The following is a 16,246-nucleotide window of genomic DNA, read 5'->3' as shown; positions in this document are numbered from 1 at the left end:
TTTTTGTGATTGGGTCTTATGCCTCGGTTTGGATTTGAACCGAGGCATTAGAATGATTTTCTTTTTGCAAATTCAATTCTACGACACCAACCATCCAACCATTTACTGCATGTAACAGAAAATTATTTTACAACTCATTATCAGAACAATTCATAAATAGAGTCTCTGAGAAAAAAATAGAATCTCTGAGAACAATTCTTTAAGTCACTATGTTTGTCAGGAATCTGCAGCATGAGAAAAAAAATAGAAGGCTTTGTGAATAAGAAGCAAGGCATAGAAATGGCGCTCACATGAATCCACAGTCTGCTTGGTATATGTTTCCAATAACTCTTTTGTGCTAAGTGGTGTGTACCTGAGAAGAACACCAAACACTAAAATTTATAACCCATTGATGAAAGTTACACACAAGTCACAGCATCAAACATTGAAGTGAATCCTTTGATATATAGTTTTGTATCCGTAAAAGCTGACTTAAGTTGTTAACATTTTTATTATATCCACAGCTGGAAAACATATTCCCAGAAATGATAACTGATTTATGTAAAACTGGAAACAAGATCTATATTTTAATGGACAAAAGATTCATATTGATCAGATAGATCTCAGTCATGAATATGTAATTCATGATGATAACATAAGGAGTAATAAATGACCTTGATATCCAAGGGAAACTTGGAGAGGGTATCAGTAAGAGCAGCATCAAGCATATCATAGGGATGCCCGTTGAAAATGTCGTGCAATCTATCTTCCCATCTATCAAGAACAGCAGAGCTCATATACGCAGCGTTAGGACCATCAACCAGCTCATCCGTCCTCCTGGGTTGATTTCTGTTGAATCACCAACAAGATATATTGATGTTCCTTGCAAGAATTGTGAAGATCCTGCAGCAAGTGATTCCCACGACTCCATGATGTCAGGCCATTTCAAATCCGGGTCCTGTTTCTTGCAGCTCAGGACAAGTTCGTCATCATCTATATACCTGTCCCAATCAGAAAAATCAACTAAGGCAAAAACTAGAAACATTTCTTTAGTACTTCCAAACACACAAACCAACCATATTGTTTCAGAGGATTTAATCCTATCAAAAAGAGGATTAGTTTCTATAAGTGTGATGGGAGCTCCTTGTCGCAACACTCTGATAGCTAAAGAAGTATTGTGTGTATCAACTGATATGTCTCTGGAGCTTCGAATATCCAAACCTCCTATTTTTAACTACACCTCTGCAGAACCATCGGAAAACTGCATTTTGAATTTGGTAACTGGCTAGTATCAAATATAACCAAACTCAAATGATGGGGATCTGTATTAGAACCCTAGGATCTGTTATCACTCCAACCGACCACCGCTTCCTCTTCACTCCAGAGGCAACGCACTCGCAGGCGAGGTGGAAGCTGCGCTCGCAACCGTCGCACACGACGAGGTTCTGGTGGCTCCCAGCGGCGGCGGGGCAGGGCTTAGAGCAAGCAGCGCAAGGAGCGAGGCCATCGCTTGGAGGGCAGCGGGGGCTCCTAGCGGCGGCCTAGGGTTTCAGCGGTCGGTGAGGACGACGTCGGTGACGGAGTCCGGTACGATTTCGACGAACAACGAGGAAGACCGGCGACGAGGCAGCGCGAGGCTTCTTCTTGAGCGAGAACACCGGCGGCGTGGTGGCGACTGAACGGCAGAGAGGTGGCGACAGAGACGGCTCTGTTTGGAGGGGGTTGGAGAACAACAGTGAGATGGAAGAGTTTGCGCGAGAAGAAGAGGAAGAAATCTGAAGGGTTACTTCGGAATATTAGAAGCTATAGTGTCTCGGTTACAAGCTTAACCGATGCCTAACCAATTAGAAAATAATTAAAAATGAAAAATATAATGGGAATTTTGTTACGTGGTAATATTTATGCCTTGGTTCTGATTGTGATCGAGGCAATATTTAATTTTCTTAACATTTGTCAGTGTATATTTAAGATAGCAGGATGAGTTGACAGTATATTATGCCTCCGTTATTGATTTAACCGTAGACTTTTTGAATTTCAGTTATTTTTAAACCGAAGCATATAACTTTCCCAAAACTACGAAAATGTCACCGCATTTTTATATATTTCGGTTTCAATAAAACCGAGCATATACAACGCGTTAAAAAAACCTTTTTTTACTAGCGTCACAACTATTATGACTATTATTATTGCAATTATTATCCTAATACCACAATTGATTAGGTCAGGTAATAAAAAACAAAACATATTTATTTTTATTCATATTTAGGACTTGTTAATACCCTTATTCAATAGTATCAAATCGGGTTCGTAAGGTTTGTTTAAATAATACCTAACAAACATTGACTAAATAAACATAACTTAGTATTTTAAAATACACTAAGAGGTAGAACGTTTCACATGTCACTGTACCAGTCATGTGTGTTTGATTTAGTTACGGAGGTAAATGATTATATTGTATAATTTTAATTTTTAAATAATTATAGTAACAAATTATGCTCACTGTAAGACCGTGAAATTAGTTGAAATTAAGATACTAGATATTTTTGAAATAAAATAATTTTATGTATAAATACTACAGTAAAATGCTATAGTAAAATACGTATAGTGCTACAGTAAAATATATATAGTATTACAGTAAAAATATCTCGTGAATCATGAGCTGCTAAGCTACAGGGAAAATGACTAAAATTCCCCTAAAAGTGGGTTGTCAATCAATGCATTGGAGTCAAAAAATCATTTTCCTCAGAGATAGGTGTTGTTAAAGTCTACAAAATTACCGTACATGGCAGTTTCTGATTGGTTGACAAGTAAAAGCCTTTTACACTGTCAGGGCATGCACTATTCTTACTTTTAGAACACAGGGTTAATGTGGTATTTTTTGGGTTCACTAAGTGCTTGTTTTGTAACAATGTAGAAATCTAAATTGACTGTATGTTCACGGTGAAATCAACATAAAAACAACTATTTGTTGCTTCAGAAAACCAATGAGTGCAAATCAACATGTTACCAATTACCAAACACACTATAAGTAGTTGGAGCCAAAAAGAATAAAGCACAGAAGGGTGCTTTTTTTCTTTGTTACATCCTCTTTAACATGCCAAACAGTTCCTTAGATGCATTCTAGGTCTGCGAGATGATCATTCTCATACCATGTATAATTTTTTATTGTGCCTTGGTAGCAACGTGTTGTCTTCTGTGTGAGTCAGTGTTGTCCTCTGGTAAATTTTCTATGTGAGTCAGTGTTGTCTTTTTCTGTCCTTACCATGTATGTTCTAGTTGTTTGCCTCCTCATGTTAACATTGATGTTTTTATTCATTTAATTTTTTTTTTGTGTATCACAGATGGACCTTACACTCTATGACATAAAGGAGTCATCCTCTGGTCAATGTGTTCCGTGTGATCAACAGTTCTGCAAAGAGGTAAATGGAGGTCTTCTCTCCGGATGCACTACTAATATTACCTGTCCATATCTGGAGATATATGGTGATGGGAGCTCAACTGCTGGTGACTTCGTAAAGGATATTGTACTTTACGAGCAAGTGTCTGGGGACCTTAAAACTGATTCAGCTAATGGAAGTATTATATTTGGGTGAGTTTTCATGTGGCAGTAATGCATGGTATTACTTTTAATCTGTTGCTGCTATTGGATATTAATTTCTCATAAGTAATGAACTCAAACCACGCATGCGTGTTTATAGTAATTTAACCTGATGCTTTAGTTGCAAACCTGAAATACCATAATTTCTCATATATAGATATTATCTTAACATAAAGTGGATGCACTGGCCTGTGTGCAGGTATTACATTTCAAAGTGTTGAGTTTGATTTTTTGTTTCACTACAAATTTGGTCTAAGCCCTCACCAAAGCCAAAATTGATGTTGGTGCCTGGGAAAATACTTGGCTTTGGTTATAATTTTCAGTTGAGAAGATTAATAGTGAGAACAATGATGACGTTTGTACTTTTTGCAGTGTTCCAACCTGGAATTTACTGTAAGTTTATTAGGTAAGTTGTGTTATGTGAACCTTAGACTGAAAATAAATTTATGCAAAAGAGTATTGAATAATTCAGCAATTTGTCCTGTCATTGATGTATCATCAGAAACTATTTTTGTGGATTATAATTTACTGTATTTTATCCTTTTTAGGTTTGGGAAATGCTAAACTTGAATTTACTATCTTTAACTGCTACATTTTCAGTTTTATCAAACATACTGTAAATAAAATGGTTTAGTAAATACCGAGGCTTTGAATAGAACACCTAAATATGTGGGACAGTCCTAGAAGTGCCTTTTCTAATACCACCTGGATGTGATTCTGGAGGCACTTAGGTTGTAATGGCTTCCTGGTGATTATTATTATGTTGGATGATTTAATGTTGTGGTGCTATTTATAATTAAAATGAATACTTTGTAGGTGTGGTGCTAGACAATCTGGAGATCTAAGTTCTTCAAATGAAGAAGCACTTGACGGAATACTTGGATTTGGAAAAGCTAATTCTTCAATGATTTCACAACTTGCTTCTTCTGGCAAAGTGAAAAAGATGTTTGCTCATTGTTTAAATGGAGTAAATGGAGGTGGTATTTTTGCTATTGGGCATGTTGTGCAACCTAAAGTGAAGATGACTCCATTATTACCAGACCAGTATGCCATTCATTTAATACATATCGGAATTAGATTACTTTTTCTTATGTTGTTATTAATAACTCTTTTGGGGATTAATTCTTTAGTTTTCTTATCATGTTTTTTGTTAGTGTCCATCCACATTATATTTTTTGCAGATATTGTAGTATGTTTTCTGATGACAGAACACCGTTTTTTTATCTTTAATTTGGGCTAATTTAACCCTAAATCTAGCTCATGAGGCAAGGATTTCCCAAACCTTTATAAGCTCTACTTTAGCCATATCTACAGTTGTGGAATCTCAATAGCTTCCATTGATTGTCACACACAAATAGTTTCTAATTCACATTTTGGCTTGTTGATTATTATCATTATTGGTTTATATTGCCTAAGATTTTTTAATCATACAAAAAGTCCTCCCAATTGTACTTAATAAAGTTTACTTTCTCGAAAACTTAAATTCCATGTGTATAGTGACTATGCAATTTCTTTTACACAACTAAGCCAGATCCTTCACATGAGTTCTGTGTTACCATAGAACCTATATGATGCGTTTGAATCACTAAACCTTGCATCTTTCTCTTTTCCGTTAGTCTTGTTTGATTTTAGCTGTCTTATCACGTGAACAACATTTATCTATAATCTAGCTTGTCCCCTCTAGATGGTGATTAGAGACTTCTGGTAAAGACATTGGTGACATCTCTCAACATCTACACTCTAAATGGTGTTTGTAGGCTTTTTCGTTTAAAAGATTATTTGATGTCTGACACTAAAGGTATCATGGGTACTTAGTATGTAAAACTGTAATTTGAATGTGAAATGAATCTGATTTTAGTTGATCATGGCTGTTAGATTTTCTAATGGTGCAAAAGGAAGTGAAGTTTCATTGTTTTTCAGCAGCTTTCTATTATAAAAGCCATAACATTCTTCCCCCATATTCTAAGCAGAAAACTAGACATCTTTGATAAACGTTCATGTCCATGCTTGATATGCTGGACTTTGCTCAATTTCTTTATGAACAGATAGTTATGTTTACTATTATTAGAATTGACATCTGATGGGCTGAATCAACCTTCGAAGCTTGCCCAAGTCATTATAACTAGTATTTAAGCCATAAATGTAGGTACTGTTTGGCCCAACTTTTCTTTTGGCTTTCCTTCCCCTTTAAAGGAAAAGTTTTGCCAAACACAAGCTCTTAAAAAGATGAGGACCTTAATTTTAATAAAGGAAAAGGGAGGAAAAATAGCTTTTAAAAAAAATGCTAAGTACAGTAGTTTTTACTAATGAGCTGCATTCCTTAGTCTCCTTCAATTCTTCCTGAACTAATTGATGATGTGGAACAATGAACCAAATCTTTTTGCTTAGGAGTTTTTAAGATATGACTACCAAACATCTTCTACTTTTTTAAACTTCTTATTTTTAGCTTTAACTTTAGAGTAGCTTGTAAGTAAATAGTAAGCCGGGTCAAACATAACCTTAACTAATGGGATCTTATAAATTTTATACTTATTGTCTCTCTTCTAAGATATTGGTTTACAGAAATCTATATTTTGAGAAAATATGACATTTAAACATTTGTTTTAGGCCACACTACAGTGTCAATTTGCGCAGGACCGGTCTTACCCTCTCGGCCAATTTGGGAATAAACCGCGACAGGGCGGTGAGGCGTCCGATGAGCCTTTGGACCTCCTTAAGGGTGGTCGGGTTTTGCATCTGCAGTATCGCCTCGCATTTGTCCGGATTAGCCTCGATTCCCCGGGACGTCAACATGAAGCCCAGGAACTTTCCGGCGGCGACCCCAAATGTGCATTTGGCGGGGTTTAAACGCATGCCGAACTTCCTTACTTGGCGAAACACCTCTTCCAGGTCCTTGATGTGCCCATGTTCATCCGAGGATCGGACGACCATGTCGTCCACATATACGTCCATGCACCGGCCTATCTGCTCCCGGAAGATCTTGTCCATTAAGCGTTGGTATGTCGCCCCTGCGTTCTTCAGGCCGAACGGCATCACTTCATAACAGAAGTTAGCCTTCTCTGTGATGAACGCCGTCTTTTCGACGTCCGGCCCATACATGGGTATCTGGTTATATCCGGAGTACGCATATAGGAAGCTTAACACTCGATGTCCGAAGGCGCCGTCCACCAAGGCATCTATGCTGGGTAGGGGATGGGAGTCCTTCGGGCACGCTTTATTCAAGTCAGTATAGTCGGTGCACATGCGCCACTTCCCACTTGCTTTCTTCACCATTACCACGTTGGCTAACCACGTAGTATAAGTGACTTCTCGGACAAAACCAGCTTCCTTCAACTTTCTCACTTCCTCTTGAACAACTTCTCGTTTTTCTTCGCCCATCCTTCGCTTCTTCTGAGCGACCGGACGGGCGTCTTTAAAAAGCGAGAGTTTATGGCACATGACCGCGGGATGGATTCCGGGCATGTCGACCGTCGTCCAGGCAAATAAATCCATGTTCTTCCATAGGAGTGCCCTCAACTCCTTCTCCAATCCAGGGTTCAGCTCCCTGGCGATGACGATCGTCTGGGTGGGATCCCTTCCTATCAAGACAGGTTGGGTTTCTCCCATTGGTTCTAGGCGGTCTTCCGTGTTCGTCCTGGGATTGAGGTCCGCCATGGCCACCTCAGAACCGACCGCCCTTCGCTTCGTTTGCCGGGTATGCAACTTTAAACCCACAGCATAGCACTCTCGGGCCGTCTTCTGGTCCGCCCGGACCGTGCATATAATTCCCTTCTTGGAGGGGTATTTCATCGTGAGGTGGGGCGTAGAGACGATCGCTCCGAACGCGTTCAAGCATGGCCGTCTGAGCAATACATTATACGAGGTGTTTGCCTCAACCAGCAGATACCGAACCCTCTTCTCCTCGCTAGAGCGGCCGGTCCCCAACCTTGTCCTCAACTCCACATACCCCCTAGTATCGACCCTTTCTCCTGCAAATCCCACAATCTGCCCATCATAGGGGACGATAACATCTTCTGAGATGTCCATCTGCAGGAAGGTTTTCCAGTACAGGATGTTGACTGAACTTCCCTGGTCAACCAGGACTTTGCTGACTCCATAACGTGCGATCTCGGCGGTTATGACCATCGGATCGTCCTGGTCGGGGTCAGGCGCGTGGAAATCTTCGTCTGAGAAGGTGATGGGTGGCATGGTGCGACGTGGTTTGTCCACCAGGTGTACAGATTGGAGGGTTCGTATGTGGCGTTTACGAGCGGAGGACGACGATCCTCCCCCCGCGAACCCTCCAGAAATTGTGTTGATGTGCCCCCGCAGGGGGCGTTCTCGACTTCGGCTGCGGCTTCGGCTATGTCGCCGCTCTGAGTGAGGTCGCTCGGTCCTTGATTTCCTCGGCCTGTCCGAACGGTAACCCGATCGTTGTGCAGGTCGTTCTGCCGGTTGTGGAGGACGCTCATCGCGTACGTACTTCTTGAGCTTTCCCGCCCGGATGAGTTCCTCTATTTTATCCTTGAGGGTCACACACTCCTCGGTGGTGTGACCCATATTTTTGTGGTAAGCGCAGTGCTTGCTCCCGTCTGCACCCTTCGGGGTTGGGCGCCTCTCCGGCTCCGGGATCAAATCTGCACTCAGCACTTCCCGAAGGATTTTCTCCCTTGGGACGTTCAGGGGGGTGTATTGCTGGAAGCGGGGTCCTCTTCTCTGCTCCTTATGTCTTGGGCCAGACGGTTTTCCTGCTGAGGCACCGGGCTTACCGCCGTCCGCCCTTTCCCCCCTCGTCTCCTGGTTCTCCCTCTTATAGGAGAGCTTCATCTCCTCTACCCTTATTTCATCTGCCGCCCGCTCTCTCAACTCTTCCATCGTCTTAGGCGCTCGTCTGCAGACGCTATCTTTGAACGGTCCCGGCTTGAGGGCCAGTAGAATGTAGTGGAGGGCGAGCTCTGGTGTCAGGCTCTTTACCCGCCGGACGGTTTTCTGGTATCTATCCATGAACGCCCATAGCGTTTCTTCCTTCCCCTGCTTGAGGGTAACCAATTCGAATACGGTCAAGTCTTGGGTACTATTGGCCGCGAATTGTTTAATGAACAGCTGTTTCAGTCCAGCGAAATTCTCTATGGAATTAGGAGGGAGGGTGTTAAACCATTCCAATGCTTCGTCCTCCAATGAAAGCGAGAACGCTCGACACCAAATGGCATCATTGCCCGTTCGGAATGCCATTGCATTCGAGAATGTCTTGATATGGGCCTCGGGGTCCGTCGTGCCATTATACATTTTAAATTGTGGAGCCACAAATTGTTCCGAGATTTGGACATCCATTATGTTTTGGGTGAAGGGAAGTAACAAAGTGGATGAGGGCTCCGATTTCACCACCATTCGTCTATCCTCGGCAGCGCTCTCTGCATGCACCGATTTAGCTTTACTTCCCTCCGCCTCTGACCCGGTAGGCCTCCAAGTTTTATCACACTCGGTATCTTGAGGCGTACGTTCTTCCGCCGTCGCCTTTCCTTTATCCGCTCGCTCCTCTCCTTCATCTTCCCTTCCAACCTCCTGGGCTATCCGGGCTTCACAGTCGGCCTTCACCGCCGCCAACTCGTCCTCATGTCGTTGCTGCATTTCATCCATTTTTTGCTGTAAAACTCTGATCATCTCCACAGGGTCGTCCATGCTCATGTTTCTCGTGGTCACCATTGGGTTTTTAAAATCACACGGCCCCACGGTGGGCGCCAAATGTTTCGGATGTGTAGGGCTGTGCTATTCCAAATCTCCGAGTTCTCCTGCTATCTTGCTCCTGTGGCTAATCTTCTCTTCAAGTCTTAGTTTCCTTCTTGATCCTGAGGGGGGGAGACTTGCAAAAGATTCTCCGATGCCAAAGTCAGTTTCAGAGCGATGGCTTTTCTCAGGGATAGTAATAAATATGCATTTAATGTCCCCTTTCTACCACTCACCCTGGACTTGTATTTATAGTTTTCGCTATGGGCTTAGGATTAGTGAAAAGTTAATCACGGCCCATGACAGCCCAACAGCTTCTAAACTCTACTTACCTTAAACCGAGTCGATTTTCATTAAGCCAAGATGATTAGTAGCATGGTCGGCCATTGTCACGGGATCTACTCATTGGGCGGCCGGCCTTGGGATGTGTTATTCATCCTGCGCGACATGGGCGCCCGTCCTGTCGTACTCAATCCTCCCTATTAGTCATTGGTGATGTAATCTCACAGGTTTCAAGTGTTGAAAAGGCGGACGGTCCTATGACTTGGATGGTGAAATGGGCGGACGGTCATATACCGCTTTGACGACGAGTGTTGAAATGGGCGTCCGCCCCCGACTAGTACACTCTGCTACCTATATTATCATCTGGAAAGGCTCCTTTTATGTCATCCCAAACTCGTGTTTCCCATATGTCATCAAGCACTATCAAATATGTCTTCCCCTTCAACCCTTTGACTACCTCCTTCTTCAAATCCTCCTCGCTTAAATTTTCAAATCCAGAAAGATTTAAGCTCCTCAGGAGACTTTGAAAAAGCTCCTTGGGCCTGTAATCGTTAGACACGTTACCCCATGCACGACAAGGAAATATCCTCTTCACATTGTCCTTGTTATAGATCTTACGGGCAAGAGTGGTTTTACCCAATCCTCCCATTCCGACTATAGAAGCAACATTAAGACGCACATCGTCTTTCTGGAGCTGTTGAATGACAATGTCGCTCTCATTCACTAAGCCCACAACATCTTCTTCCTCCACATCCATCCTCCTTTTGCGGCGCCATTCTGTTGAAACTGCTTCTTCGCTTTGGAATTCACCTTCTTTGATGCCATACCTCTCCTGGTTTTTATAAATCTCATCGATACGACTCTTGATCTTCTCTATCTCAGCATCGACTTCATGGGGCCTTTTATTCCTAACATTACTCTCCCCCTCAAAATCAACCTTGTCCTCAAGGTTGAAGTTAGGGAACTGTTATTTGCCGTAATGCTCCTCTTCCCTTCCCAGGTGATGCCCTCCAATTCAAGTCTGGAGGCTTGGGTGGTGGCAAATCCTCCTCCAATATCTTCCATTCTTCCTGGATTCTATCAACTTCCAACATTCTGCTCCTCGAATCCTCCACCGATGTCTTCCATTCTTCCTGCTCAATCTCCATGCTCAACTGCCACCAATCTACTTTCATTTTTCCCAGGGATGCCAAACAGGTAGCTCCTAAATTCCCATCCAAACCTCCCGACTCAAAGAGATAAAGTTTGTCTCTGATTTCTAATCCCTTCATCTCAACAATATATTCATTTCCAGTGCTCAATATGTCCATTTTGCTAACAGACTCACGTAGTCCACTCATCATCGCCCCCCAAACAGTATCCCAATCAGTCACCACATATGTAACATGATCTGGAACTGAATCCTGCCCAAAAAATTTTCGGAGAACCTTAATTGCATGTTTGAGATGACCCGAAGAGCTCCAGCTTTGACCATCTATGGCTACTTTACCAACTTCTAATGCAATAAGGGCAGGAACCCCAACTGCGTTCCTAACATTACAAAACATAAAGTAGTGACCAGTGTTTCTCCTCGCATTTGTTGCTGCCAAGTAGTCCCCAGCATAATCCCAAACTTCACTAGGAAATTCCAGAACCACTGTATTTAGAGTTCCATAACTAAAACGCTTCCCCGAAAAACATTTCCATTGTGGCAAAGGTGGGTACCACTGTATAGTTCCAGCCTTCAAACTGCCCAGTAAAACAGTAACAAGAACAGAATCACCAAAGAAATCGTTGTTATTTGCTGTAGAAACTTTGATTTTATAATTTTGACCAGGCTCCTTGATATCATTTGACACATTTGTTACAATGTGGTTCAAGGGAATTGTGATTCTTTCTCCCAGATACTCAACAACGAAACTGTGACCCCTTATAATCATACCATGATCTCCTCCAAAACTCCTATACACTTTATCGTGATTCCCATCGGAAAGAGAAACATTATTAAGTGAAGCAGCACAATCATGCTCCAAGTGAGTGTAGTGCCAATCCCTAACCCTCCTCACCTGAGAGCTCAAAATATCCTCATCAAGCTTTCTTTCCACCGAACTGTCCCTTTCGGAATTAAATGGTCTATTTGCCGAATTGTTTTGTTTGGTTTCTTTGTCATTGCGAAGGCAATCACTGTTCATCATTGTCGACCCAAGATTGAACGGATCACCAATCAACGAATAAGTATCTGATCTTCGCTCAATAGCCCCCACAGCCTCAACACCATTTATAATGCCAGCTCCAAGATCGACAGAAACAGAAAATGAGTGATCTGGTTTTCCCGATGCTTGTGGCACCGAATTTCCCAACTCCTGGAAGTCCTTGTTGACGCTTCCCTCCTGTCGCTCCGCTGCCAGCTCCTCACAAACGGTGTCTCGATTCAGTTCGCCGAACCTCCGCGTCAGCGCTTCCGTGAATATCTTCCAATTTGGATGTCGGGTTTTCTTCCGCCAGAAACGAATCCAATAGTAGCTCGCGCCTCTCTCCATACAGGTATATACCAACTTCATCTTCTTCCTCTCCGTCAAGTTCTGTAGATCGAAAAATTTCTCTGCCTTCGCGATCCAGCCCATGGGGTCCACTCCTTCGAATGTTGGGAGTTCAATGCGCTTCATCCCGCTACGTTGCACGTCTCCTCTGTCCTCTTCCGCTTCGTCCTCCGACTTCTCTGGTGGTCGCCGTTTGCGTTCAGCGTTGACGGAATCGCGACTCCCTTCGGAGCTCCGACGCTGGTTCCTTCTTCTCCCACGGTCGCGATTAATGTTTCGTCTTCCACGGTCACGATTTGCTTTTCGAGCCATTCCCCTCCACTCCGCTTGAATATCCTCCAACGTCGCCTCCATGGAATCAAATCTTCCTTCCCACTTTTACAACGAGTTTTTCTTTGAGGTGGAATAACCGACACAGTTTGTTTCTACGTTTGTGTTTGGCGATGTTGAGAATGTAAGTGTCCACCACATCTTCTGCTTTGTGGGCGACATCTCTTATTTGCGTCACCACTTCTTTCACCACTGCATCTTTGTACTTCCCCTCTGAGCTCTTGATGAAGATATCCATGAACTTCAATTCATTACTCAAGGACTTTATTTTCTCTTCCACACCAGAAAGGAGCTTTATTTCACTTTCAAGTAGTTGTGACAACCTCTGCACCAGGAAGCCAACAACACTGTCTTCCATTTTTGTTATCTCTGTATCTAAGTACGAGCATTCGTCAATTTACAACAGGGAGTAATAAGTAATATCCAGTTTTTACATTTATGAAAAACATTCTTATTCTCAATATGTGGGTTTGTGATTTATACCTTTGAAACTATCTCTTTAACATGCAAAGAGAGAAGACGAAAAATACAATAATGATGAATTCTTGATCACTATGTTTCGTAGACTCATTGTTTAGGTTATCCAGAGTTATTTGAAAACTTGATTTTGCCTTATTTTGTTTAATCTTATATTAAATTATACAAATTTAAATAAAGCTTGGTTAATAACGAAATCAACAACATCTTTACCAAATTATAAACTATTTAACATAATTGTTACTTTTAGACATGAAAAAAGAACTTAAGGAAACGCCATAATATTAAAGTATAATATTTTTCCTATGATGTAACGTTTAAACTGTGATTATCATGCCAGTTTATTTAAAATCCATTTTACAGTACACCTTTTAAGAAGGGGTGTCAATGTATCTTTCAATAAGTTTGGTCATTCATTAATTTTTTTTATTTGCTTTCATACAATAGCAGTAAATTATAAAAGTAAAAAATATAATAGTAATAATACTTACAAAAATTTTAATATTTACATACACACTTGAATTAGTTTATCTATTATATTTTTAAGGATATTATGACTATTGCATAACTTTTAAAAATAAGATATTATACACAAAAAATTATCTATTTTACTATTACAATTAATTAAACATCTCAACCATAGGTATAAACAACCTTAATAAAAGGAAAAGTTATTTAAATTGTGATGTCTAAGTCACTTTCTTTTATTAGGGAATAATTGGATCACTTTGTAAGTTAGTTTCAACTAAAAAGCTACTTGAATTATCATATCCTATAGTCCAAAAGATATAATTTTTCTCTCATGTTTTACTCTTCTTAATTACTACCAAACAAAATTTTAACAAATTGTTTAACATTGTTTTCTACTCACAGATCTTGTGATTATCATATATATATATATATATATATATATATATATATATATATATATATATATATATATATATATATATATATATATATATATAAGGGTTAAATATGTTTTTAGTCCATAAATTATTGGTCGTTTCTGGTTTTCGTCCCTCTTTCAAAATAAGGTACAATTTGGTTCTCATTCTTTTCGAAACATTCGTTTTAGTCCTCGAAAACTAAGACCGTTAAGTCCTCATTTAGTCAACAAAATAATGACTAAAACCAAAGTTTTGAGGACTAAAACAAACTTTTCGAAAAGAATGAGGACCAAATTGTACCTTATTTTGAAAGAGGGACGAAAATCAGAAACGACCAATAGTTTAGGGACTAAAAACATATTTAACCCTATATATAACACTACAAAAAAAAATTAAATGATGTTTATTTTTATATAATTGAAGGTTAAAATCCTTATTAAGCCATTTACCCTAATTAAAATTTTTGGCAGACAAATCATTCGTTAAAAATGCATTTTCTAATGTTTTTCCTAACTTCTAGAATCACTAACTAATATTTACTTTTAGTTTCACTAATCTATACAATTCATATCTCAAATTTGTAATGTAATCTTTTGAGTGATTTGGTCCATAATCTAAAAATTGTTCCTTCACAAGTAAACATATACTTTTGTTTACACAACAATTTTGTTCACACAACTTTTACAGTTTTCATCATTCTCAAACATTAGTTTAGTTCTTAAATCATTACTTTATGATGAACTTTACAAATCATTACTTATATAAAATGAGCTCATAATAGCATATTAGATATGAAATAACAGTGAACTTACCTCTTAGATACAGTGGTCGAGTTTCACCTTCTTCACTTTTTGTGCATAAACATAGCTCTACCTCCTTTGCCGATTCAAGTAACATTAGGGCAACAAAACTCAAGTTACGTAATGGTATAATAAATTTTTATATATGCATGTCATACCTACCTACCTTAAAATTTGTTTTCTTCTAGCAAACTTCAAACTCCATATCCTTCCAAAGATTCGAATATTATGGATGTGCCTACAAAATATACCACATAATAATCATACTTTAAAGTCACCATAGATTTAAAAGTTTCACAATAACATAATACAAGTCGACGCAACATAAACCTGATTCCAAATCATACGCCAAACAAATCTCACTTCCAGTTCTCGTGTTCTTACGGATTAAAATGGAAAATGTGAACAAAATTAATGCAGAACTGAAGAACAAACATGTATAAATAGAGAAGGAAGTGATTCTTACTTGTGGTGGAGATATGCTTACATGTTATGTTAAAGAAACATAACTTAATAATTAGGCAATTCCTTTTCTACATGTTGCAAATAACTTTAGGGAAGTATATTAGCCTTTATTAATATTGCATCAAAATGATTTTATTTTATTTTTGGATTTAAATGTGATTAAATTCATATCTATTTAATTTAGATAATATTAGTACTAAAGTTGAAGCTATCTTATTTAATAGGTTTAATTAAATTTTAAGTATATTATAAATTTAAATATTTTTAATTATATTAGAAAAAATATCTTACTAGATATTCATTATAGTTTTTTTAGTTGGGAGAGACACCTACAAGTTATCTACTCTAACATTTGCAAAAGGAATTACCTAATAGTTAATTCTCAGAAGTAGAAAAAGAAATACCAAATACATGTAACAACTACATAATCACTTATTAGGTTATTCGTTTTGTAACGACATATTTTCCTCGACAATCAAAGTGAGTAAAACAATTAGAAGAAAATTTACTTTTAAAATAAAACTATTTTATGGTTAATTTAATTAGATTTCAATAAAAATATAAACAATTTTTAGTTATGAAGTGTTTTAAGAATGATTTATATCACTACAAAAATATATTTCACATTATTTTTGTCGTTGACAATATTTTTGTAATGATAAATCTTACTTGGAGTTTGGCATTTGCCAATATTTATGTCTTTTTAAGACTGGTTTTAAAACGCATATTATTATTATTACATTTTGATTTTGCTAATTTATTATGTATCCTAAATAGACAACTTACGTTGTAAAATATAAAAATCATATGTTAATATAACGATTTAAAGAGAAAAGCAAACGGAGAGGAAAAGGAATAAAAGTGTTAAAAGATAGAATATTTAGAGCTGAAATTGGAAGTTAAGGATAAAATATTTAAACATAGAAAGAAGAGGAGGGAAGGATATCTTAGAGTTTAAATATAGAATATATGAAGAAGTATAAAAATACCTTATGTAGGATTTATGGTGGTAGAGCTAGGAATAAGAACAAGCTCATAGGAAGATGAATTGGCTGAATAATTGTCTACTTGAAATCGAAATATCTGTTATCCCCTGAACAAATATGTTGGAACCACCTTCTCTAACAATCTTTTCTTCAGTTTTTCTAGTTCACTAAAATACAATTTTCTAATCAACTTGACATATGGATTAATACACCGGAT

The 16,246-nt window shown here is 38.9% G+C and overlaps 2 protein-coding genes across 5 annotated transcripts in view; both read right to left on the bottom strand.

The window, feature by feature from the left end:
* The window catches only part of LOC148199227 (importin beta-like SAD2), a 66,910-nt gene that overhangs the window by 15,444 nt on the left and 35,220 nt on the right, over positions 1-16,246 (bottom strand). The window lies entirely within an intron of this gene.
* LOC124842466 (uncharacterized) lies at positions 77-14,738 on the bottom strand. 3 transcript variants are annotated; one of them, XR_015785614.1, is made up of 3 exons: positions 14,591-14,738; positions 654-3,958; positions 77-352 (listed from the first exon to the last, which is right to left on the bottom strand). XR_015785614.1 is itself a non-coding variant. In XM_088111761.1 (3 exons), the coding sequence occupies exon 1, from the start codon at positions 9,257-9,259 to the stop codon at positions 6,191-6,193; it is 3,069 nt and encodes a 1,022-aa protein (XP_087967887.1). In that variant the 5' UTR covers positions 9,260-9,606; the 3' UTR covers positions 77-352; positions 654-980; positions 1,056-6,190. The 3 variants fall into 3 exon arrangements, 2 of the variants coding, with proteins under 2 accessions (XP_087967887.1, XP_087967886.1); XM_088111761.1 differs by lacking the exon at positions 14,591-14,738 and having other exon boundaries at positions 654-980; positions 1,056-9,606; XM_088111760.1 differs by lacking the exon at positions 14,591-14,738 and having other exon boundaries at positions 654-9,606.

This window comes from Vigna umbellata, chromosome 4 (assembly GCF_029865625.1).
Source record: "Vigna umbellata cultivar VRB3 chromosome 4, Vumbellata_1.0, whole genome shotgun sequence".
Lineage (NCBI taxonomy): Eukaryota > Viridiplantae > Streptophyta > Magnoliopsida > Fabales > Fabaceae > Vigna > Vigna umbellata.
The sequence above is the reverse complement of the archived record's forward strand: the minus strand, read 5'-3'. Positions and strand labels throughout refer to the sequence as shown.

Bases quoted from the DNA above. Each gene is read 5' to 3' on its own strand.
- LOC124842466 (XM_088111760.1), bottom strand. From the start codon at position 9,259: ATGGTGACCACGAGAAACATGAGCATGGACGACCCTGTGGAGATGATC.